Source organism: Dendrobium catenatum, unplaced genomic scaffold (assembly GCF_001605985.2).
Source record: "Dendrobium catenatum unplaced genomic scaffold, ASM160598v2 fragScaff_scaffold_372, whole genome shotgun sequence".
NCBI lineage: Eukaryota > Viridiplantae > Streptophyta > Magnoliopsida > Asparagales > Orchidaceae > Dendrobium > Dendrobium catenatum.
Window position 1 is genome coordinate 648,586 of NW_021318834.1, and position 26,667 is coordinate 675,252.

Here is a 26,667-nt window from a genome sequence, read left to right on the forward strand (position 1 = left end):
CACCCTCTTAATGAAGGTAGAGAATTATAGACTCTTGACTTTGAAGCTTCTCTCCCAAATAATTTTTAAGAACTCACCAAGGCTATAGGAGGAAGTTAGGTGCAAGCTTGCTTGGAGCAACCGTGTGAAACCCCTCATACACATTCTCCCTCACACACAACCTCACATTCTTCTTCCTCTCTAAGCCCAAAGTCTCTAAAGAACAATCTCCCTCAGAGTTCCTTCATAACCAAAGTCCTTATAAAAAAGTCTTTAAAAGGATAGTTAAGTACAAGGCTTAAAAAACTCTAAAATTTTAATTTGGATGTCTATGTTCGTACAATACAATATAGGTTCATATAGTGTGATTAGTTCAAAAGAAAGACTCATCCAATACAATGAAAATGGTCATTCTGAAAAACTGTTTAATTCAACAAACACTTCATACAGTACGATCGTAAGTTTGCATAGTATAATTAGTTTAATTTTTCTATATTCATACAGGATGATTAAAGGGATGATTGGAAATTGTCTTTGTCGATTGTTCGGTATGATTCACATCATATAGTATAGTCGGTGTAATATCAATATTTCATATCTCTTTCAACCGTATGATACGATCAAGATTGTATGGTACAATTAGCCACATTTAATAAGCCTTGCTTTAATTAACTAATCACGAGGGATAATTGAAGCAATATTTCAAATATCATACAATACGAGTAGGATCGTACAGTACGATTAGCTAATTTTTTTTTAATTCTTACTTAATTTATCTTACAACTAGGGTTTCCTAGATCGAAATAAATAGTATAGTATGATTGCTAGTGTATAGTACAAATAGTTCATTATAATTAATGATTCAATTAGTGATTAAATCTTTTTTTTCAAATAATAGATCGTACAGTATGATTGTAATAGTACAACATAATTAGTTCAAAAAATTTTCATTTCAAACTTTTCACAATCCCTCTGTATATGTGTGTACAGTTGCCAATTTTGCATACACCCTTATATGGCCAGACTAAAAAAATAGAAAATATAAGAAAGTTAAAATTACACTCTTTTTTATTGACAACTTATTTTACCCAAATTGAGTCATCAATAATTTTGAGCGGTGTATGATGTACCTAAAATATTTGTGCACAAAGACAAAATAATATCCAATATATATGCTTGGAGAAATAAAACCTCAATCAATAATATTTGTTATCATCAAAATCACAAGCTATGGATCCTAGATTGCAACAGATTGATTTGTTATTATTGATTTTACTAAAATTTTAGTATGGATTGAATGGTCTCCAACTATCTATATTAGACTTTTAAGATTTGGTTTATGCATGCTAAAATTTATTATTTTGGTATATGATTCTTCATCTGATTAAATTTAAGTTTTAGACTTTTAGAATAATAGAACTTATATTGCACATTGTGAAAAAAGGAAATATTATTATAATGCTAATGATATTAATTAACTTGTAATAAGAGTTCATGATTATTGAAATACAATTTGACTTTTAATAAGTGAAATTTGATGATGAAGCTTTTAATAAGTGAAATTTGATGATTAAGCCTATAATAAGTTGATGATGCTTGGTTATGCATGATTTTTTATTTAGATATTAAAAATGAAATCATTCATAACTAGAGTTTATATGAGCGGTTAGAATAGAGTATATCATTATTGATGTTTATTATAAAGCCAGTTGTCATTCATTTCATTGCTTTACTTTAGAATGGATCCACCAATAGCTTCAATTCATGGTGTACGTAAAAAGAAAAAAGATCTTGCTTGGAACCATTGTAAAGAGTCAAAAGGACTAGATGGAAAGAAATAATTTAAGTGTCTTTATTGTGTAACAACTTACAAAGGTTGAGGCATTAATAGGATAAAGCATCACATTGCACGAATCAAAGGAAACATTGCTTCATGCAAAAAAGTTCCATATGATGTCCAACATTAGATGCAAGAAAATTTGAAAGAAATATCTAAAAAAGAAACTAACATAAGAGGAGTTGGAGCATAATACACCTTTATTTGGTGATGACCCTATTGATGAAGAAAGGGGCTCCTTGTCACTTCCAAAGTCATAATCTTTATATGCACATCATAAAGTGATTGCTAGAGAAGTTGGTTGTTTGGATTCTTACCCAAACTTATTCATCTTGAGGATGTGAAAGAAATTGGAATGTGTTTGAGCAAATTTGTACGAAGAGATGAAATCATCTTGAACATCAAAAGCTCAAAGATCTTGTATTTATTCACTACAACCTCTATTTGAGGAATATGTATGATTTTCATTTATATTTAAAATATTTTTTTAGTTGAAGGATGCACAATATATTAAGATGACTCACATTAACTTATAGGTTTCAAAATAAAAAAATAAACTATGATCCATTAGACTACTCAAGTATTGAGATGGTTGATTTTTGGGTTCTTGATGATGAACTTGTTCCATAGCTTATGTTGGAGGATTTAGAGACCACAATTTACATATAGGGGATTACTCCAACTACTAAAAAATTGAATATGACTTATACTAGAGAAGCTCAAAGTAAGTTATCCATTCGAATTACTTATATTTTCTGAATAAAAGTTTTACAACGACATAATTTTTTATAATTTTATTTTACAGATGATGATATCTTAGAAAATGTGGGAGATGATGACATACTTTGAAAGTGTTGAAGTCGAAGCATTTGGTCGGGATGATTTTGATGATGGAGGATTTCGGGGCTCAATATTTGATATTACAAGGAGACAACTTTTATATTTACTTAGATGTTTTTTTATTTTTCTTATGTTTAAACATTGCATTGTGAATTGTTAAGAATAGTTAATTGAGAACTACTATTTGTTTTGCCTTTATTTCATGAATATGTGTTTCCACTTTTCATTATCTTCAAGAGTTTTATAGTGTATATGCATTTTTATAGTTTTTATTGTTTTCATTTTAAGACCATCAATGCATTCTCCTTATTTTACTAAAAATTATATTATTTTTTTCATGTTATTTACTTTTTTAGTTTGCCATGATTTATTTGTTATTTTCCAATTCTTCATGTAATTTTAGAATATCACCTATTGGAGGAAGAGATAAGAAGCTTTGGTGCAAAAGGTGTATTTATTATTTCCTATCATGAAGGGTTGTGCAAAAATCTAAGGTATGCATTACTCACACAATGCAATGTGGTAATAACAAATTAGTTGATTTGACCAACCTTTGCAAAAACCGAGAGCTGTGGGATGGCCAGACCACCTCGTGCTGAAACTTGAAGCTGCAAGGTATATCGTTTCGTTTTTGTGATTTTAAATTGCGTGTTTAAGTTTAATTGCTAAAATTGATATTCATATTTATTGAAATTGTGTTTTGTTACTTTTGTATATGATGAAATTGCATTTCTGTTATATTGAAATCAATCAAATGTACATATATTAATTCTAATATTTGCTAAAAATCGATATTATTACTTATATTGTCATATTATTGTGTAAAATGTATTAATTTTTAATAATATTATAATTCATTATGTCATCTGGTTCAACCTCAGTTCAACCGATACAACCGGTGGAATCGTGAACCTTTCCTTCATCTAATTTGTTGTGCGGTCCGATTTTCACAACTTTGATATTTTGGTCTGATGTCTATATCCTTTTGATATCTATTGTTTTGATATGTAACGAGTTTGTCTTCATTAACATATAGGTAGTTCTATGATATTCCTATTTTATTACTATGAGCTCACTTTAATGCTAGAAGAATTTTGATTAAATTTTACTATTTTACTCCATTTATTTCTTGAGATTTTTACATACATAACACTTGAAACTATTGAAATACATATTCAACAATTGAAACTATTGAAATATACCATCTAAAATTCTCCTTTTCCTCAATTCTGCTACTCCTTTTAAGCACCATCAAAAATCTTGTCTCGCGTCATCTTCCTTTTGTTCGCGTGAAGGAAATCATCGAGCAGTTGAAGTTTCATAATTATTTTCCTATCAAATACGATGTGCACAGAAGGCCTTGTACCTCACCATCGCGAAGACGATTGGGAATTCACCACCACCGCCAGCAACTTCCAGCTCCTCCCTTTGTAGCCATCTCCTAAACTTGCCATCTCCCACCACATCCTCATTGCAAAAATCATCTCCCTCTGATTAGATGTGGAAATTATGCTCGTTTCTACGCCAACAAACACAACAACAGATAAATTACTACAAACAATAGGAGGGTCGTTCCTCTAACAACTACTTCCATAATATAATTCCAACTTCCAAGTGTTCTTGCTTTTGGATGAGCTGGAGCTTGAGTTAGGGGGAGGTGAAATTGGATTCCCATACCCATCATAGGTTATCCCTCTCTCCTTATAGGTGAACTTAGATTTAAGTGATAAATTTCTATTAGCACTATTGTGAGGTACATAATATTGCTAGTAATTATCTTATAGATCCACATAAATAAAAGTAGAAACAGGATTGTAAAACCAGAAGAAATAGAATCATACATGAGATTATGCGATACATTAAATGAACCACCACTGGAGCCATTGGCTTTGATCTTTGAAAGCTTCGGCAGACTGCCCTTAAAGTTGTTTTAGGCGACATCAAGAATTGTCGCAAAGCTACTATCTTTGAAGCCAATGGCTCCAACGACACCAAGAACTACCGCACCGCTGGAGCCATCACCGTCATGGCAATCACTAACGAGGGAAGAAGCGACAGGTCGAGAATTTGGTTGAGCAATTCCACCGTTGGAGCCATCGTTGTCATGGCAATCGCTGACGAGGGAAGAAGCGGCAGTCACTGAGGAGTAATGGAGTGTTAGAATAGATGAAAAATAGGATTTTAAGTTGTATGTTAATAAATATAAAAATTTAGATGTTGAATATGTATTTACAATAATTTAAAGTGGTATGCATGTAAAAATCTCTTATTTGCTTTAGTGATATTATAAAGTCACATATTGTAATTTTTTATTTGATTTAAATAAATAAATTGGGCGTGGCTCTCATTTTATAGGCCGCAGTTTTTGTTAAAGGGTTCGATCCATATTTCCCCCTTTCAAGAGCGAAGCCTACCGCGACGAGAATTGTAAGGTTAGGGTTTTGACATCGGGAAGTGATTCTTGCAACTGGTGGGTAAGGCGCGACAGAACAGATGTGGCACGAGGCGAGGAGGTCAGAGAGGAAGGTCCACGATCTGATGGACGCCGCCCGACGGCGTGCCCAGCGGCGCGCTGTTTTCCTCGCCAAGAGGCGCGGCGACCCTCAACAGTCGCTTCAGGTCGTTGGATCACGGTGCCGCGTCCACCGAGACGAAGGACTCTACCAGGCCGCTCAGGACCAACAGGGCCTGTACATTCTTGCCTCTTTTGTTCTTATTGAATGATTTCTATGGCATATTTTGATTGTCATTAGCTTTTCTTTCAATTCATTTTGATCGTGGCAGATGCCCCATATCGCCCATATTTACTTTATTTGCATTGAGCTGATTAATGGATCACTGCCCTTATATTCAAATTCTCATATAGTTCTTGAAGTGTGTACCTCAAAGCTTTAGCAGACAGATATAGAGGGATAGCACCAACTTTAAAAGGGTATCAGAGAAGAGTTATGGATGATTTGATGATAACTTATATCTGTTGAATTGAGAGGAAAACGGTTGATTTGCTGTTGACAAGATGTTGATCTATAAATCAGCCTACTATCATCATAAACAAATGGTTTCATTTGACGATTTCTATCTGTTTACCATCCTGATGTTCTGTTTTATTTTTCCAAGATGCTGTATCTGATATCTTGAGTGTGACGGCTTATAAGCTGACTTGGAAGCTATCCAAGATCCGTGTTTCTTACCTAAGCATTAACTTCTAAATTATATTTATTATTGTTGCATGTCTAATTCGTTTATCTAGCTTGGTGGATAGCTTTATGTGAGGATCTCATGCAATTGTAGTTGAAGCAAGTGGTCAATATCTTATCAAAGGCTTTAACACATCGACAAGTGAAAAAGACAATGTGAACTGCAAGTCATTGCATGTTCAAAGTCCAAGAAGGCATCTTATTCCTTACAAGGATTCTTCTGCAAAAGTGAAAAGGGGATGCATTTTGAACTTAAAAATAAGGTTAAAGAGTAGAGAGGGAAATTGATGCGCTCTTATAAAAAATCCATTAAGATCAACATGGGTATGAAGGCATGCATGGATCCTAAGGCAAAGATTTTTATGTACTAATGAAACGACTAATGAAAAAGAATAATAAATTTTGGTGTGGTTTGAATCTTCTCCTTCCTCCTGTAAGACCCTTAGGAGCTTCTTTGAAAACTCTTTATCACATCTTGTTGATACCCCTTTGAAAACTCTACATGTCAAGGCTTTGCATTCATTGTTGATTCAACTCACCGTCACTCTCTTATGTCACCTTTGCCTCCAAACATCATTGATTGCAATTTTTGGATCACTTGATCTCTTTAGGTGCTTCGTGCTTGGCAAGTCATTATTAGATGCAAAGAGTTTAGATCTTGCCCTGCGCAAATATATTGAGTGAGTTGGTCTTATTGGTAAATGATTGCATTGAAGTGCACTTTTTGCTTGGAGTAGAGTTTGATGATGAAGTTTCCTAATGTTAGAGACCACACATTTCTTTCATGCTTGTATGGAGAGAAAGCTTGCCTATGATAATCCCTTCCAATTTTGGAATTTTGGTAGTGAGCTTGCATGTCGTGCTCCCCTTAGGGAGATTCGTTAGAAAGTAGGCATGTCATGTTCTCGTTGACCATGATGGGCATTGCAGTTTGCTTATTTTCTTGAGCATTGGAGTCTTCTCTTTTGGAAAAAATTCTCTTGAGAGGCACTTACCACTTGGCTTCAATTTCATGTATGCTAAATAAATTTTGAACTCATGTCATGACTTTCCATCTATACAACCATCTAATGACCTCAAAGATTTACAGAGAACCTAAACAATATTTATTAGGTATTCATAAATGTTTATTCAGTAACTATATTTAGTTTCCACAATTTTATTAGTTGCTTTCAAAATTAATTAGTGAACCATTTAAGCAATGAAACAAATAATAGTTAGTATATCGTTACTTCTCAAACAATGCTAATGCAAATGGGTTACTGTTACTAAAAATTATCAGAAACCCTTGCAATTATATGCTAAATTGGGCTAGTAGTTATGGTTAGTTGTCGTCTATTTTATTATTTTGAAATTTTGCGAGATGATTTATTGTAAGGAAGTTTGAAGTCTTGTAAAGAGTTTACCCAACAAAGAAAAATAAAGCTTTTAATTATTTATGTAGTTAGCTTAATATTAAGGAATGCAAGAATGAGATATATAGAATAATTAAGGAAATAGATAAGAGATCTAAAGAGTAGTTAAATTAAATGTATTAAAAATGAAAATGATAGGATCATAATTAAATTTGTAGAAAAATGAAAGATGTCAAATTTTACTTTAAGAAATCATTAAATGGGGTTTTAAAAGAAGAAATTTCCTATTAAGGGAATAATGAATAAAAAAACAAGTGCTTGATCCAAGAAGTGAAGTAGAATTAACCCTGACAAGAATGGATATTGGTAAAGTTTTTTATTAATATTTGGTGCCCATTAAGGTTTGGAGATTTATGGGAGATAATGAAGTGGTTAGGTTAGTAAATATTTTAAATAAAATTTTGAAGATTAAGAAGATTCTAAATGAATCGAAGAAGTATTTTGTTATCAATATGAATAACAAAAAAGATGTTCAAGATTATTCTAGTTATAGTGGAATTAGACTTATGAGTCATGCTATCAAACTATGAGAGAGTGATATAGCTTCTTACCTCATTCCTGCAACTTGACTTCAACCTTTGTGACATTAGATGAAGTATGAGGTTATTGCATTAATCATTTCATTTGTAATTTTATAAGTTATTTTTTCTATGCAACAAATTCACTATAGTTTTGGAGATTTTTTATGCTAGAAAGATTTACTATGGAAACAAATATATTTTAAGACGAAGGAAAAGTATACATAGAAAATATATGATCTTCAAATAAATTTATTTATCTTGAGAAAGCATATGGTCAAGTCAGAAGTTTGGTTTGCATTAAGGAAGAAATGTGTGTAAAAGATATGTTGAAGTTATTAAATATATGCATGATCAAGTACTGAATAATATTAAAGTATTTGTGGAGTGTCTAAAGAGCATTATGTACAATATGATTACATTAAGTTTCAACATTGTGTTTGTATTTTTTTTAATTGGTTATGGTGATGCTTATAAAAGATATTGCAAATTAGGTGACTTGGCATATTTTATTTGGATATGACAATTGTAGTTGGTGAGACATTTGTTGAAATAAGTCCACTAAGGTTGCTAGGGGATAAGGAGCCGATTAAACAACATAAGAAAGATGAGTTGAACTAGCAGTGTCAATGACTTTTGGATTAGGCTGTAGTGGAAGAACTTCGACATGGTGGTGAGTGAAAGTTTGTTAGGGTTGTTAAGCCTTTATGAACTAGCCCGAGGCTAATCAAGAGGGGGGGGGGGGGAATTGGTAGTTTTAAAAATCCTTAAACAAAAAGCACAATCTTTTTGAAATATTTTAAAACATTAAACCATGCAATGATCCACATGAAAATAAAGTGCTGAAATTAAAATGCAAAAACATAATAAGAAAGAATACACCATATTTTATAGTGGTTCGATCAACTTGTCATACGTCCACTCCCTGAAGCCTCTCCTCCAGGTATTGCACTAAAACAATAGTAACTTTCCTTTTTCTCCCACAACAAGGCGGAGAAGCCTTTACAAACTCCTTTTCACCGACCCTAGTGAGGCAGAGAAACCGGACTTCTTTTGCTTCCTCCTGAAGCAGATAGAGAACCCAGACTCCTTTTGCTTCCTCCTGAAGTAGGCAGAGAACATTGACCTTGTGCTGATGAAGACCTCCCTAGAGCCACCAAGGAACCAAGGACGAAGACTGAAGAAGACGACTCAGATCCTTGCTTGGAGCAACTTTTGTGAACCTCTCACAAACTCCCCCTCATAAGATCCTCTTTCTCTCTCTCTCTCCCAAGCTCTCCCTCTCATTCTCTTGGCTCTCTTAGGTCAGGACAACAACAAAAGATCTCACCTTGAATAAACAAGAGATCTTATAAAGAAGGGCTTAAAATATCGTCCTGTGTACGATCAACGTATTTTGATCCCTTTCACCCAGGACGATCTGGGGGGGTTGGATGATTAGAAGCCTTGTTTGTTCTTATCGTTCAGGACGATGTGGACATCGTCCTGTACGCTTAGTTCAAAATCATACATATCGTCCAGCACATCATTCTGATCATCTAGAAGATATATGTTGGACAGTGAAGAAATATAACTTATCGTCCAGTACGATTCTTTTAATCGTCTCGTACAATTAGTTCAAAACTAGGGATTTTCATTCAGCACATCATTCTGGTCGTCCAGGTGATACACGTGGACGATGGAGAATTTCAACTGACCGTCCAGCATATCGTTCGGGTCATCCAGTTGATTCAGGAGAAGACTAAGGTTTTTCTAACTGATCGTCCGGGACGATCCCGCGATCCTTAATTGTTTTCCTTAATCACCTGACTAATTTAGGCATGATTGTAATGAATCGTCAAGGACGATATGGGATTGTCCTGTATGATTTCAAAAAATAATATCATACCTAGAAGAGTTTGGCGGCTGATTCTTTTTTATTTGAGTCTTTCGTCTAGGATGATGTTAATATCGTCCAGAACGATTTGCTTAATTCGGTTGTCTTAACATGGATGCCCTAATTATGGTTTTTGTTTTTAACTGATCGTCCAGGATGATTTTGGATCGTCCCGGACGATATGATCAAAAATAGAAAACTTTAAAACATACAGAATTTCTCCCTCTGAGTGTGTGTGCAAGATTGTTTAGCATAAGGATCCACCTTATTACATTTGACTCAAGAACAGAAAAAACAACAGAAATTACACTTACAAACTGACTCAGTCCTAATCTACCCAATTTTGAACTGGCTTAATTTGCAATTTACCTTGTGGATCTAAAACGTTAGTAGGCAGACAATAGTAGATAAATAGAAATGTCAAAAATACTTGCTATCATCGAAATTATAATCTTTGGATCTAGGTTTGCAACAGTGAGGTCTCGCATGAGTGTCCTCAAATTAATCAATACTATTATGTTGATTTTGTGGTTGGAAAACTCCATCATATGCTATGATGCTATTCTCTACTAGCCGGACTCTTCTAGCAATTAATGTATTTGAACTTAATACTCTTCCTCCTTCGGCATGTGATCCTCTAGGGACATACCTTGAGGTCCTTCACTTGTTTGCCAAGTCCTTAGTTGAGGAATTGGTTTTGGATTGATGAGTGTTGGAATGAAAAGCCCTATTGTTGTTGGTGTTACTCCTATCATCCATCTTTCTGAAGTTTATAGGATGCTGAGATATCTTCCCATAAAAAATGCCAAAATGTTACATGCTTGAGAATTTGTGGCGATGGAGTGAGAGTTTTATGTATTAGCTTTTTACGAAGATTCCACACACACAAATGAAAGAAAAGTTCATAGGAGGTACTAGAGTTTTCATGTGGAAAACTTGGGAAGGAAAAAAAACTATGGGGCTTGATCCTCTTAATTAGAGTAGATGAGATTATAATGTTTAGAATGCTAGCTCAGTCTCCTATGATTGTAGTAGAGAATGCTAAACATACAATGAATGGTGACAATTTTGGTCAAGAGATAATGATCAAATAGGTAATCGGACCACGGTGCTTGAGTGATGAAGGTTGGGCAATTATTGTTGAATGATGGCGGCTGTGCAACGTTGGTCCGACGATAATGATCAGACTAACAATATGGCGACAATGGACTGGCTATCACGGTTTGGTGTTAGGTGGTTCAGTAACGATGGCGGAGCAACAATGCTAGTGTGACAGCAGTTGCTGGTAGTGATTGTCTACGTCTATCATTAGACAAAGCTCTGGCTTTCAATCTCTTAGCTCTATCCAATTTTAAATCACTTTTGTATAAAAAATGAGGGGCTATTTATAATTTTTTAGATTTTTTTGTCTATTTATAATTTTTTAGATTTTTTTGGTAATTTTATCGAAAATCCGCAAACATATCATTAGACAATTTGTGTGATTCTCTTGATCATATAATATTTTTTCGGTATTTAAGTGTTCTAATGATCTTGAAATTGAGCGATCTTGGACTTGATAGATTCATTCCATCGAGACTCTTGTTTTAAATGTAAGCATATATGATTCAGAGGATTTTTGTTCCTTCAATTAATGTCACAAAATTTTCAACTGCATCTCAAGCGCTTAATGTAGTCTCATTTAGACTTTCTTATATTAAAATGCTTTTGGTGTTATTTGACTCATCTCATCGAAAATTAATTTCAAATATAAGTTTGCTAAAATTGGAGTTTGGATGGTTTTGAATTTACTTTTAGAACTTTTCAATTCAAATATTGCTTCGTGATTCATGCCTGATCAAATAGATTTGTTGATGATTTATCATTTTAAAGATATGTATTGGAGCTGTTTGATTAGCTAATTTTTTTATGTTTTGTTATGTTATTAATTTATGTTGTTATTTGGTTCTCAGAATCTTGAAGGTGTTTTAATTCACATGTTAGTTTAACTTAAGATGACCATTGCCTAAATGAAGAGACAATTAACAGACATCAACCGATCTACATAGCCACCATCTGGTGCTCTAGTAGATTTGACAGAATTTAAACGAAAGAATTTATGTTGATCATCATTGATAGCATTGCACTATTTACATTCGATAGCATTAAATAGAGCAAACTGGAATTGATAAATTGCTCTGACATTTATATTACACAGTAATCTATATAACAGTGCATTCCAAATAAGAATATACTAAACTGCACGTATTTATTTTTGTGCAAATATATTGTAAATAGAGGCAATACTAGAGATCATTAACTGATACAGTGAAATTACAGCATTCAAACCCTTTCAAGGTCCAAAATTGAAATTGATTTTAAAACATTGGGAAGAGAGTAGACATGCTGTTCTTTCCGGTTATACTGGCTGGAGCCCTTCTAATGATTTTTTCTCTACAGGACCATAATAGATTATGCGTTTTGATTAGCTCAGTACAGAGTCAAATTTCTGTATAACATTATAGACAGAACGCACCATGATAATAAAAGCTAGTAATATAATTTAATATATACTTAATGGGGGAAGATTAGAGTGGTAGAAGATGATGGTTGCTCTTGATATATAAACTTTGAAAAATAAATATAAGTCAGGTTCAACTTAAGCAAGAAATCATACATACATATCAAGAACAATCATAAAGTTAGGAACACTTTTTATTGAAATCATAAAAATTAGGTGAGAAATGGTAATCTTTTGATATTTTATGATATCAATTCTTACATTAATTAAATTTTCTAGTAGACTTATTTATCATATTTGAAGTTTGAACATTATCTGGAATGTTCTAACAGCGATGATATTTTGATTCAGCATTGGTACTTATATATATGTTACTTGTTGCACGTTGTCAAATTGCAGGATACCTTGGAACGGGAAGCAGGATATTTTGATTGACAGGTGGTTATTTTGGCTTGTATACTTGTCATCAAGTGGAATGTTCCTGCCGCCTACAGTTTGCTTCTTCCTTGGCAGGTTTGATGGCCGTGCGCTTCTGGATTTCATACGGGATTCCAGCACTCGGCCTTTTCGTGCACAGCAAAAGTCTGAAGAAGAAGAAGAACTAGAAGAGTTTGTTAATTTTGAGCGTTACTGGGATTTAATTAAGCATCGACGTAGAGGATGTCGGTACTTTTTTTATATTTTTTTCTCAATTGTAGTACATAAAAGATTTGTTTTCTTGCATGACCTATAATGGAAATATTTGCGTCTCTCAACACTGCATAGTCCCTTATATGTAATTAGAATTGGTCTTCTAATTTTAATCTCGTATGTTGTGTCTTTATATTGCATACAACGTTATACCTCTCAACAGATACTGATGAAGAGGCCCTTCGCCATGTTTCTGAAGAATTAGAGACAAAATCTACTCCTTCCTTCATCTTTGAAAGGTTTGTCCTTTTGATCTTAAGTACTGTATTTTTGTTGTTTTGGTTAGTTTCTTTCTTAGGTACTTATGATGTTCTTAAATAATAAAATATTTTAGAAAAAAAATACAAGTACACGTTGCTGCATTCATTGTTGCTTGATATTCACTTTCTTTTTGATATTTTATTCACCAAATTCCATTAGTCTAATTGGAGCCATTTTGTTTGATGTCAGTTTGGAAATGAGAAAGCTTGTTGAACTTTGAGCTTTATAGGTGGATAGCCAGTTATAGCCATTTTGTTTGATAGCCAGTTATAGAAAATTTCACTTCAACTTAAGTTACCGTGGACCGTGTTTATTATGAAATGATGATGTGTTTTGAACTTAGTTATTAAATTAAATGTTTTTTTATGACTTGAATTAAAACTTTGTTTTTGAAATTTTCATCCTAGGGAAGACTAAATAGTAATGTGTACTATATTTGACGTGCATAGATGTTAACTTGGACTCCCATTAACTGGCTAGATTGTTGTGATAGTAGCTGAACAAAGTGAAGTTAGAATGAATATTTTTTATATTTGACAGCATTTTGTGCTGCACTGTTGTCTCTCGTCAGCATATTTCTTTTTTCCTACCTTTAAATATTAGGTCTTTTTATTGTTTAATGATTTTCTAGTCTGTTCTAGTTTTTGTAAGGACCTGATATCTTGCATCTCTGAACCAACCATTGTCTCAGTTATAATTACGTGAGTGCAAATAAATAAAGGAAAAGGATCATATCAATTACGTGAGTGCATCTCTGGTTTCACATCTAATAAAAGCTTGTTATAACTAAATAGTAAATATTTCATTGATAATTTGTTTCTATTTGAGGCTACTTTGATGATATTGTTTAAATTCATGTTATAGATGGGATGCTATAGGCGCTTTCAGTGAGGCTTTATCACAATGAATTTTCTTATTGTCATCAACATCAGCTTGTGGGCTTTGCAGCTTATTTGCATGGATTGCCCATCCTTGTGAGCAAAGGGAAATTAGAGTTTAATTGACTTCTGAGACTTGGAATACTTGGGAATGTGATAGGACTCAAGCATCAAAAAATCAGTGAACAAACGATAAAATTTAGCAAACCAACAGATTTTATTGATAAGAAAAGAAATACGAACAAGCAAGATACAATGATTCTCTTTTGAGAGGAGACCTTCTATCGCTACTCTCATAGAGTATCATTCACTACCTCCCCATGAAGACTATCGCTATTGAGACTGTTGTATAAGGTTGGCGAAGGGGAATGAAATGAGCATACTTACTCAACCGATCCAATACCACCACTATCGTAGAGTATCGTTCTGGCTTTTGCAACCCTTCAATGAAGTCCATGATCACCTCCTCCCATACCTTTTATGGTAGAGCTAACGGCTGGAGGAGCCCTTATGGAGACAGTTAAATACTTGTGCCTCTGACATATATCATTGCTAGCGACCATCTTTTTGACATCCTTTGACATATTCTCCTAATATAGATCTGCAGACAACCAACGATGTGTCTTTTTGACCCTTGAATGTCCTCCAATGATCGTCCCATGAAACTCCTGAAACATGTAGGGAATGTAAGAAGAGGTTTTTGGAAGCACAAAATAGCCCATAATGAAGCAAATTCTATCCCACTATTGAGTATCATGTATGGTTGTCCTTATTTTCCACCAGCTCCTCCCTAATTTTCCTCAACCCTGCAACCTGTTCATTCTCTCCTCAATGCTTCCCAATCAACCACTAAGGGCACAAATAATGCCATCATCTGGAGGCTACCCCATGCACTTGATAAACCATATGCTGCTTTGTTTTTAATCCCAGATCGATACTGAATCTCGAAGTTATAGCCCAATAAATTGAAAAGCCACCTTTGATACTCCTCAGTAACCATTATCTGCTCCAACAAATACTTCAAACTCGTCTAGTCAGTTCTGACGATGAAGTGTCTTCCTAATAAATATGGAAGTAGCAATTTTTGAATGGCCAACACAATTGCCATTAACTCTCTCATAGACTGACTTGAGTCGTGCCTTGGCCGTCAACACCCGACTGAAATAGGCCATTGGTCTTAGGTTCTGCATGAGCACCGCTCCCAACCCAAAACCTATGGCATCTGTCTCAACTAGAGACAACAAAAGGCTGGCTGAAATCTAGGAGTGCTAATACTGGCACACTGATCATAGCCTTCTTTAACTCCTCAAAAGCCTTTATGGCTAACTCTCCCCAATTGAAGTTGTCCTTCTTGAGCTGTTCCTTCAACAGCCCTATTATAGAACTATATCCCTTCACAATTTTTCGATAATAGCTTGTGAGCCACAATAATCCTCTCAGCTCCTTCAAAAACTTGGGTATGGGTCATCTGAGCGTTGCCTCAATCTTACCCTGATCAGCTGCCACTCTCTCTTGAGATACCCCATGCCCTAAATACTCCACTCTGGGTTGTGTAAAAGAACACTTCTTCTGATTGTCAAACAACGAGTGCTCTCTTAAGGTAGACTGCACAACTCCCAAATGCTTCAATTGCTTCCCCTTAGACGTGCTATATACCCACATATTGTCAAAAATACCATCGCAAACCTTCGTAAGTAAGGCTAGAATACCCTATTCATCAGATATTAGAAAGTGGTTGGTGCGTTGGTGAGACCAAATGGCATCACCAAGAACTTATAGTGTCTCTCGTGCATCCTAAAAGCTATCTTGTATGTTTCTCCTGATCACATTCTGATATGGTGGTACCCGAATTTTAAGTTGATCTTGGAGAATATCATAGATCCATGCAACTCATCTAACAGCTCGTCAATGACTGGTGTGGGAAACTTGTATGGTACAGTTTCCTTGTTCAACACAACCTACATCTTCCATCCTTTTTCACCAACAATACCGGATTAGAGAAAGGGCTCATGTTGGACTTGATAATTTATGCTTCGAGCATCTCCCGAATCAGTCTCTCAATCTTGTCCTTTTGTATCTGTGGCGTAATACTAATGGGGGAGACTCCATCCTTCAAAGCAATGGTATGCTTGTGCGCACATGGGGGTGGCAATCTCTGGGGAAGCTGGAATACCTCTCTGAATTGCTGAAAAAGTGGTTGGACAATGTTTGGAATGTCCTCTATCTCTTCCGCCTGTCCTTTCTCCAAACTCTAGAGCTTTTTTTAAAACCCCCCTCCTTCCTCTTATATGGCATGAACTATGATTTTCGAAGAAACCATTTTTGTAGATAAGTCGAGGCCTCCTTTGATTACCACATTTCTCCCCTCCACTTGGATCTCCATAACTAATGCCCTCCAGTTTATCTTTAGTCTCTCTCAAGGTTTATAGCCATTTCTTTCCCAAAATTAAGTCAGTACTTCCCAACTCTAATGGAAGAAAATTCTCCCTGATAAATCTCTCTACTCTTCTCCATCTTTCATGTGCCCATCATTACTCCAAAACATCTCATGTTCACTAGTTTCAGCCCTATTTTATTTACTGCTTGGTTTTATATGAAATTTTGTAGCCTCATTGTCCACTAGGATTGCCACTGCCTCTCCTCCTATATGTCCGCTGGCCTTCATAATGTGATTTGGGGTGAATCCCACAACATAGTTAAATGAAACTTCGACCACCTCCAAGTGTAAGGGCTCCTCTTCTTCTACCTCTTCTCTTGTTGTCTCTGCCTTATCCATCTCCTCATCGTCACATAAGAAGAGAACCTACAATGTATGATTTTTGCATCTGTCCCGGTGTAAATTTCTCGTCGCATATGAAATATAGCCACTTAGCCCTCTTGTCTTGTAGTTCAGTATATGTTAGCCTCTTTAAGTTTCCTCTTTGTCAAATTCCCGAACCTCCCTCCTTTGGAGCCTTCCTTTGAACTGGTATAGTCTGCACCCTAGGCGCCAGAAAAGTGGTCCTTGTGTGGAAGGAACCCTCCCAAACTGACCCCTTTACTACTCTTCTGTAGTGAATTCTTATCCTCAACCAGCTAAGTCAGCTCTATTGCCTCTCCCAAGCCACAGGGCCTTTCCACCTGCACCCCTGCTCTCAACTCTGGTTTGAGGCCTTTCATAAAATTACGCTCTATTACTATCTCCGGTAGCCTCCCTACCTGTCTTGACAAAAGCTCAAATTTTTCCTAATACTCCATCACAGTGCCTTCCTGTGTCAATGCAAAGAATTGTTCATAGTAATCCCCATCCTATTTGGCTTAAAATCGCTCCAACAAGCGGTCCTTAAACTCCTCCCACGAACGGATTGGGTGCCTCGTCTCCCTCTATTGGTACCATGCCAGTGCCTTCCCCTTAAGACATAGAGTTGCTGTCATAAGTCTCTCACCTTTCATTAACTCTTTCACCGCAAAGTATCTCTCCATCTTATATATCCACCCATGCGCGTCCTCCCTTTCGTTCCCCGTCCCATCTCTTCTTGTCGTATCCCGCTTGCTTTTCCTCCTCTTTCTATTCCCTCCTACCTCCATTTCCCTTATCTATACCCCTCCTCAGTAAAGGCTCAAGGGGGATATTCCTCCCTATTCTTCTCCAATTTCCACCTCCTCCATATCCCCTATCCATATCACTCCTTGACATGTCATTTTTCTAATTACCCCTTGCTTCTGATGGAGCCGCTTTAGTTTGAAACTTCAACATCTGCTTCATCATCTCCTCTAAATTCTCAAACTTTTCTTTCATCACTGAAGAACGCTCATTCAGCGATTTTACATCTGTTCACAGCTGCTCTACTTCCCTCTCAATCTTTTCTTCCAACGCTTCAACTCTTCTCTCGACCGTAGGTTCCCAAAACTTGCACTGATATCAATTTGATAGGACTCAAGAAAAAAAAAATCAACAAACAAAAAGTAAAATTTAGCTAACCAACAGATTTTATTGATAAGAAAAAAATACAAGCAAACATGATACAATGATCCTCTTTCGAGAGGAGGACCTTCTCTCCCAAATCCTATATGCCGTTAGAATTAATCACAAAAACAGTGGACAAAAAACTCACAAAAATATACGTACGAAACATAACCTTAACCCTAGGGTAAATCAGCTACTTAAAGCAAACAATAAACAATAAATATCAAAATAGCCCTACCCAAATCAACCCCCATATTTGCCCTATTTCCTTAATTATTTTCCTCCCAAATCAGCTCTCAAATTTGCCCCCAAATCAACCTTCTTCAATTAGAAAACGTTTCCGAATTAATCCCCTCCCAAATCAGCTCCCAATTTTGTCACTTTTCAATTAGAAAACATCTCCTAATTAATCCTCTGTTAGACCAGTCCATTGCTAGCCCATGCGGGATCGGCTCACACTAACAGAGGCGGAAATTTTTCGCCTCCTGAACGTGCTGAATGCACGCATGGCATGCGTGAGCTGTTTTAGGAAGGATTTTTGAGAGAGTTAGGAGGGAAATTTGAATGTAGAGACTGTTTAGAGATTTCCTTTTGAATTGTATGCATTAAATAATATGTTTTCCTAGGGTTAGGGCATCTTGAATTTGGCTGAAATTTGAGATCTCTTAGATTTAGGTTTTCGTATGGGCACTAGCGGCGTCTAGAGATTGGGAGAGATCAATCCTCCTCTCGAGTAGAGGATCAATTGTATCTTGGTATTTTCCACTTCTTTTTCATCAAATAATACAAATTATTTACTATTTTTGTGGTTGTGTGGATTTTTGTGGAGGATTTTTGTTGTTTTCTAAAGATTGATAGAAATTACTTGAGATCTACCGGTGTTTCCTATCAAATTGGTATCAAAGAGCTTTCTTGGGCAGAAAAATAAGATATCTTGGCTGTTTTTGCAATTGGAGCAAAGATCCAATTAATGACAACAAAGAAGATGAAGGCGTTGGAAGGTTGGATGGAGCAATTCAAAATCGGCTTGGAGAAGTTTTCTACTTGGGGAGAAAGATTTTCATATATGGAAAACCGTATGGAAAATCAATTTAGAAGGGTGGAGGAGATGTTAAGAAGGCTCTTGGAGATGCAAATAAACACTTCACTAGTGGCACCGATGGCTAACCCTAACCAAGATTTGGCCGGGATTCACTTGGCCGAATCGAAGGGAAAGGAGATCGGACAAGAGGAGTTTGACGAGTGGAGTTTCTTTCATCAAGGGCCACCTCTTGTGGCTCCAATAAGGGTTGGATCAGGGTTTCTGGATGAGGGGACAACAACGATGAAATCTTTTGGTGGAGGTGGTAGGGAGGCCGACCACTATGAGAGGCATTTTGGGCAAGTGGAGCCACTCATCGGAGAAGGAGGGGGTCAAGGGCCACCTCCTAAGGCTTCGATAGGGAGCAGAATAGGGTTAGCGGATGGGAGAACAACAGGAAGGGCATTTCGTGGTGAAGGTGGCGGGGTGGTTGACCACTATGGGAGGTCTTTTGGGCAAGGGGAGTGGACGACCGAAGGAGGGGGACAGGCCGAACCATGGGGATGGGTCATGTGAGGCGAAGGGAAGAAAGGGGGGATTCCCACCCTCGATGCATGGGGAAATATGGAGAGATCACGACAACCGCTACACTGGAGGAGGAAGAAGATATTTGGGTGGTAGTGATCCTAGGGTAAGGAAGCTGGGGATGCCAATATTGGAAAGGGAGGATGTTTGTAGGTGGGTGTACCGGGTGGAGATGTATCTCATGGTGAATGGGGTGACAGAGTAGGAGAGACTGACGACAGCGACCTTATGTTTGGAAGGGAAAGCTTTAGCTTGGTTCCAGTGGACGATAGCATGACCACTAACAGAGCATCTGAAGAAAGCTACCAACACCATCCCATCCTTCCATCTTGAGGACAAGGTGGATCTTTGGGAGGGGAGTATTGTTAGACCGGTCCATTGGACCAGTCTAGCCGGTCCATGCGGGACCGGCTCACGCTAATAGAGGCGGAACTTCTCCTCCTGTACGTGCCAAACGCACGCATGTCGTGCGTGAGCTGTTTCAGGAAGGATTTTTGCATGGAGTAAACCATGGCCAGTCCCTCCTAAACCGACTGGACCGATCCCTCCTGGACTGGTCTAACATAATGGTTTGGTGCTGTAAGATTGCATTATTTCTGTCCTCATGCCCACTTAGATTGATGAAATGAAGAATGAGAGGAAAGAAAGTAAGAGATTTTATTGTCAAATAGCAATCTTCATCACCTTCCAATTGTTTTCCAAATTTTATTTTTAGAATTGTTGCCTTGCGTTAACTTAGTATGCAAACCAAGTGCTACTTGTCTGCTTAGACTTCACTGTTTTTTATGCAACTTTTTTACATGGATTATATAAATTCATGTTAGAGGTGTAATGGGATAACGTAATAATTCATAGAATGAGGTTTTATCAGAATAAGTTTTTTAATGTTGTCTACATTTTCTCTGTGGGGCTTCGAAGTTGTTTTAAATGGCTTGTCCGTCCATATTTATGAGGAAAGGGCAACTAGATTTGTATGATTTTTCATTGATTGAAAATTATTTGTGCAGTTTTGTTAATCAACTTTATGCATTCATTGCATTACCTTTCAGCCATTAGACAGGTGAAAAGCAGAAGAGGAAGGAATGGGAATAACTTTATATTGTTTAATATGAAGCTTGAGCAAATTTATTATGGATCACATATCTTTCGAATTTTTTACTTTGCGTCAGCTGGTATGTTAAGCTGTCGCTAGTTGCTACTTGTCTGAGTTGATTCTGGTTTCCGCAGTCTTGTGGGATTGTTGTTTCACTGGTCTTTTGTGAAATTTGTTGTTTATCATGTCCTCCAGTAGTTAGGACGAGCTCTGTTACTGCTGCATCATATAAACCGGTAGGTCCATTTTGGTCATTCACTTGAGATTTCTCAAGTGTTTATTGCTTCTACTGAGCATTCCACTAGTCTCTTTTGATATATAGTGGTTCTATGTATAATTACAAATTTTGAAATGTGAAAGTTGGATGTGTATCTGGTTTTTTTTTTTTTGGTTTCATTTTACTGCATCTATCGAGTCTTGTGTTCATTATTCAGTGTATGCATTGCTAAAGGTTATGTAGCTATAGAATAGTGATCATATGTTTGTCATTTTCTTGCTTTGTACTGTATGGAAAACTTCGTTCAAATTTGAAAATTTTTTTGGTTTGTATTAAACGTGATGCATCGTTTCTATTTTGTGTTTTCAGACCCTTTTATGGCACGGTGTTTTGTTTGTGAAAAGGTTTAAAATTCAAGTGGTTTATTTTACCTTATGAGTTAATATTCAAAGCATTAATTTATCTTTCGAGTTATATCCAATACTGTAAGTTTATGTACTTTATGGAACCTCTAAATGGCTAAATTTTACATCTGTACTAATCAATGATTGATAATACTTTTTTATGAATGAATTTGCAAATTTAATTTTTTCTTTTCATAATTATATCATTTCCACAGGGCACACTCATCTCAACCAACAGCAAGCAAAGGTTCTTATTCTCAGGTAGGATTCTCCTATAAAGGAGATGGCAATGAGGAACCCCATGCTATTGATACTGATGAAGATGATGAAGATGATGAGGATGATGATGAGGATGAGAAGGATGTTAGTAGTGATGAAAGCAATGATGAAGGAATGGAGCTGCTTGCCAAAGATTTTGGTATCAAGAGGTATAATTGGCTTGTTTATATGGACAAAAAAGCCAAGGAGGAAGAGAAAAGACAAAAAGAAGTAATAAGAGGGGATCCATCTATTGTAAGTTTCTCATGGCTTTAAATATCTGCCATATGGATTTGATAATTTACAGTGAATTGTGTACTTAAGCACCTTAAAATTTGCAGAGGAAATTAAGCAGGAAGGAAAGAAGGAAAGCTTCTCAAATGGAAAGGGAAAAGGAGAGAGAAGCTGCACGAATTCTAGGAAGAGCGCCATATAATGATCCGTATAGGTACAATACTTTAGCATATCATTTTATGGTTCATTAAAGATACTATTTTTATGTTAAGTTTCCTTAATCTGAAGTATCTATTGTAGGGAGTCTAGGCGAAGTCCCACATACGATGCTTATCCTCACTCCAGAAGGTATATGCTACAATTACATTGTTGATGATCTTTGCTGATAATACCAAGCCATCTCTTTGGAGATGAAATCTCATGTGTGTTATTCTGTTTGGCAGATCAAGATCCAAGTCTAGGTCGCATTCACCTTCATACTCAAGGAGACATGACAGAGTACATTCTGATAATGGTCATCATAGAAGCAAACCAAAGCCTCCGAAAATTGAGTACATTACAGAGTTTGGTGGCTCCATTGACATGAATGATCGAAAAATTGGAGCAATTTCTCCACCATCATCTCCATTACAAGATGATTCTCAGAACCGGTCGGAGCACTCGACCTTTAATATTTGCAAAGATAGATTGGGCCATGTTTACTCTGCTACAACTTATTCTGGTGGTGTTCTGATTTCTTAGGGACTATTATATGGGCCTTTAAAGTGGCGGAATTAGGATTTCAATTAAGATTGGATGGAGAAAGTGTTTATCCAAAATAAAGAGGGGAGGGGAGCCTGATTTACTAAGCTTTTATAATATAAATAGACATGAAAAAGTTTTAGGATTAGGATTTTCTCAAATCTAGGGAGCAGGAGTCCATTACTACCCCAGTTTCACCATTGGGCCTTTGGTGACAGATATAGCCCAGGATTATGCATATTTTAGTCTTGTTTTTTGGAGAAAAGTTCTTTTGTAGGTTCCATGGTGGCGAGGGAGGATATTGGGGTTGGGTTTGCCGAACTTACAAGCTGTTAAAAGCTTATTTCTTTTCTTCCTTCATATGCAGATGAGCACATTTTTTTCTTTTAACTGAAGGAATGTGAGAGTTCAACAGTTGCCTATATTGGAAAGTATACATCATTGATTTTTTTGTCTTTTTCTATTGCAGGTCATCAGGAAACCGGATACTCGAAGCACTGCATGTTGATCCTGCATCAGCTTTATCCCTAGAAAATGAAAAGAACACTAAAATTTCTAGAAATGCCAGGTATTTAATGTTCTTCATTTTTAGTTGTCCTTTTAATTTTTTTTTATTTTTTAATTTTTGTTTAGTTGTCCTTTTAGTTGGGAAATGAGATAGGTTGTATTTTGTAGGGCTGTAAACAAAATGAGTTGTAAATATATTTTAAATTAATCGAGTTATTCATTGAGCTTAGGAGCCAAGCCAGGTTGGGCTCAAGCTCGAACTCGTGGCTTGATAAGCTCGACTTTTGAGCTCATTAATGAGTCGAGTTCGAGCCAACTCGACTCACTCACCCCCCCCCCTAATATTGTGCTATTTAATGAACTTGGTTCTTGACTCCTAACAATCTCATTTATAGTATGCAGGCGTTCACTCTTTTTTAAATATAGAAGAATTGAATAGTGAAAGCAATTAGGTTTTATACGGGCTTAATGTTTCATGAATATCCTTGTTTTATTTATGTAGTATGTTATCATGATTTTTGTGATGATTATTGATGTAAATTGTAAATGTTTCATGATTCTAGCACCACTGGAATTGCTAAACTTAGCAAGGCTGCTCCAGGGGGAGCCGTGAAGGCCGAGCAGATTGAAAAGAAGGAAACTCCTCAAGAACGTCTTAAAAGAATAATGAACAAACAACTGAACAAACAGAGTAAGATGACTTAATAATCATGACATCAATTATATATCATATTGGTACACCATAATAATCTTTCCTTCTGGTAAATCATAAATAAATCTTATAGTTAAGAAGGATTCTGCCGCCGAAATGGCCAAGAAGCGCGAGCAGGAACGACAAAGGCTGGAAAAACTTGCAGAAACAAGTAGATTAAGCCGCTACAGACACCGTAGTCATAGCCGAAGCCGAAGCCGAAGCCGAAGCCGAAGCCATTCTCCAGCAAGGTATCAATGTCGTCTAATCCATCATTATGTATATCATTTGATTTCATGTAGTTTATTTGCTGCTATACTTTGGACAGTTCTTTCATTCCCTTGTTTTTCAAAATGTTGACATACTTTTGCTATGCTATTGTTTTTTTGTTCCTTATAAGAAATTTTTGTGCAGAAGTTGCTTTTTATAGTTAGATCTACTAGAGTGTAATAGTTGTAAGAAAGTTGGCTGATTTTTTAAAAAATAAAAATGCAGCCGTTCCAAATGAACTTGTAGGCTTCATTTGGGACGGCTTTCTTACTGTTTTTTAAAGCAGCTTTCAAGTATAAAAAATTTAATTTTAAAAATAAAAAGCTGTTTTAAGGAGCAATAAAAAACCCGTCCTAAACGAAGCCTTAATTTCACGACCTGTAGCTCATTGTTTATTAAAATCTCTACTATGTTGTTACAGAAAGCATAGACGCAGCAGAAGCCGCGGACGGAGCCGAAGTAGGAGTCCAAGGAGATACTACTCTCGGTCAAGCTCTCGATCAAGTTCGCCGTCGCATTCGCCGAGGTGACTTCATAGTATGCCGTAATTGATGCTATTGGTACAGACTTGGTTTGGTTAATTAAATGAATCTTTTTTATTTGTAGGTTGAGAAGTCGCTCCAGATATTGAGTTGGCCTTGATAGGCTCAACACCGAGGATATGGCTCTGTAATTATGCTTTAGAAAAAAAAAACCCTAAAACTATAGTGCGAGTACATTATAGAGAATCAAATCAACATAATGTGCCAATTGAACTACCAGAACGTTATAATATTTGCATGCTTTTGCAGTATTTTGATGCTGGAAATATGTAGCTAAAGATGAATTTGTATGCATTTTTTGTAGTAGTTTAATAGAGGTAGAATGAATCCTGGCTGCTGAGTTTGGGCGAGCTGGTTATTTGAAATATTTTTTTTTAATGTATTAATTATTTTATATTACTCATAACTACCGTCTAAGTGGTGAAAGTTTATAAAAAAATATCAACAAAATTAGAAAATTCGATTTATGACTTTAAAAGAGCTATAGCCAAACCTTGATTTAGTAAATTAGTGGAAATCTATATTTTTTGAAATCTATATTTTCCGATATTTTGATTTGAGTTTTTCGAAGCCGCAGGTCAAATATTATCCATTCCCAATAATTTGATAATTTTTCTAATTTATGTGGCATTTTAAATAATTTCTCAAACCTTAGGTGTTAATTGTAAGAAATAGTAAAAAATCGTTGAAATAACCTAAATGTTTGGTAATATATTTTAACTTGATTAAAAATAGTTGGCATGTTAAAAAAAATAGTTGGCATAGTCAAAATTTTTTTTTTTAAAAAAACCTAAATTTCTTTAATCATTTGCTTTTTTTTTTTTTTTGAGAAGATGCAAAAATTGCATTTAAGAAGAAAAAGTGATCATTTGCTTAATTAAGGATTGATACATTGTCAAAAAATAATCTTGATAGGGCACAAATTTTGACTCAAAATCAAGTTAGAAACTTCTGAAATTAAAATTGGGACCATTTGAATTTCGATTTTAGCAAACTTATAATCAATGAATGTCTTGGAAATATGAACCCAATGATCCCAAGTTCTACTTAATTTAGTCCAAATCTAGGGCCCGAAGTGTTATTGGAGGGTTTGAACCATAATTTGGATTACTAAATTGTTTCTAAATGTGACATGCTTATAGTCGAATTGAGCGGCTCGACGAGAAGAATCCAACGAGCATAAGATCACTGAATTCCTATATCATTGATACCTTTAAATGTTTAACAAATGGTCTACGATTAAATAGATTCAACATCAACCGTCCATTTAAATCACTCCCCATTTACCCTTGATCCCCATACACCTTTTCTTTAGTCCCACATCCCTTAGAAACACTTTCTTGCTATTGTTTATATAGCATATTTAGATTCCTTGCACCAAGGGAGCACATGGGGAGGTTATGTGAAGATGTTTCATGATCCTTTGAGGACAAAAGTACTTATTATATAAAATATATGTAACTTTAATTAAATGTTTTTAATATATATTAATTTATTTATTTAAAAAAATACTTAAAATTTGTGAGATGTGAGATTTGAACCGGCCGGTTCAAAAATAACCGGACCGATTCACCGGTTCGCCGGTTGAACCACCGGTTCTGACCGGTTCAGTATGGTTCTTTGTAGAAGCGGTTTTAGGGCTGAACCGGACTGGCCTTGTGACCGGTTCATGGTTGAACCGGTCGAACCGGCCGGTCCGGTCCGGTTTTTTAAGCACTGGAAAAAATATTGATAACTTAACAAATTTTATTTAAAAAATTATGGTGAAATTGGTTTGTAAAACGGACACCTAACGGTCTCAAAACCCCCACTTGTACCCACAGGTACCGATTTCTTAAGAAATTTCGACAGTACCCAAAAATTACAAAAAAATTAAGGAAGCTAAAATACGATATTATAAATGTTCTGGAAAGACGATTTGTGATTTGAACTTCTCTAAGTTAACCAAAAAAATCATGAAAATTCAAAGGGTTTCACAATCTACCCACCTTAAGAAAAATTTTGTCCTCGACATTCTCAAAGCATAATGAGTCAGAATACTTCTGGATACAACTGTCTCATATCAGATTCCTTCTCCCAAGTAGTCTCTCTAGCTTTCCTATACTTCCACTGCACCTTAACCATAAGAACATTTTTGCTTCTCAAATTTCTCACATCATATGCCAAA

The 26,667-nt window shown here is 35.9% G+C and overlaps 1 protein-coding gene across 1 annotated transcript; it reads left to right on the plus strand.

The window, feature by feature from the left end:
* The first annotated feature begins 5,024 nt into the window (after positions 1-5,024).
* Positions 5,025-24,794, plus strand: LOC110094252 (CLK4-associating serine/arginine rich protein). Its single transcript, XM_020819446.2, has 13 exons — positions 5,025-5,346; positions 12,562-12,600; positions 12,676-12,824; positions 13,016-13,091; positions 21,473-21,770; positions 21,857-21,963; positions 22,050-22,097; positions 22,193-22,399; positions 22,960-23,058; positions 23,561-23,688; positions 23,783-23,939; positions 24,380-24,484; positions 24,565-24,794. The coding sequence occupies exons 1-13, from the start codon at positions 5,150-5,152 to the stop codon at positions 24,587-24,589; spliced, it is 1,635 nt and encodes a 544-aa protein (XP_020675105.1). The 5' UTR covers positions 5,025-5,149; the 3' UTR covers positions 24,590-24,794.
* Positions 24,795-26,667: the final 1,873 nt, after the last annotated feature.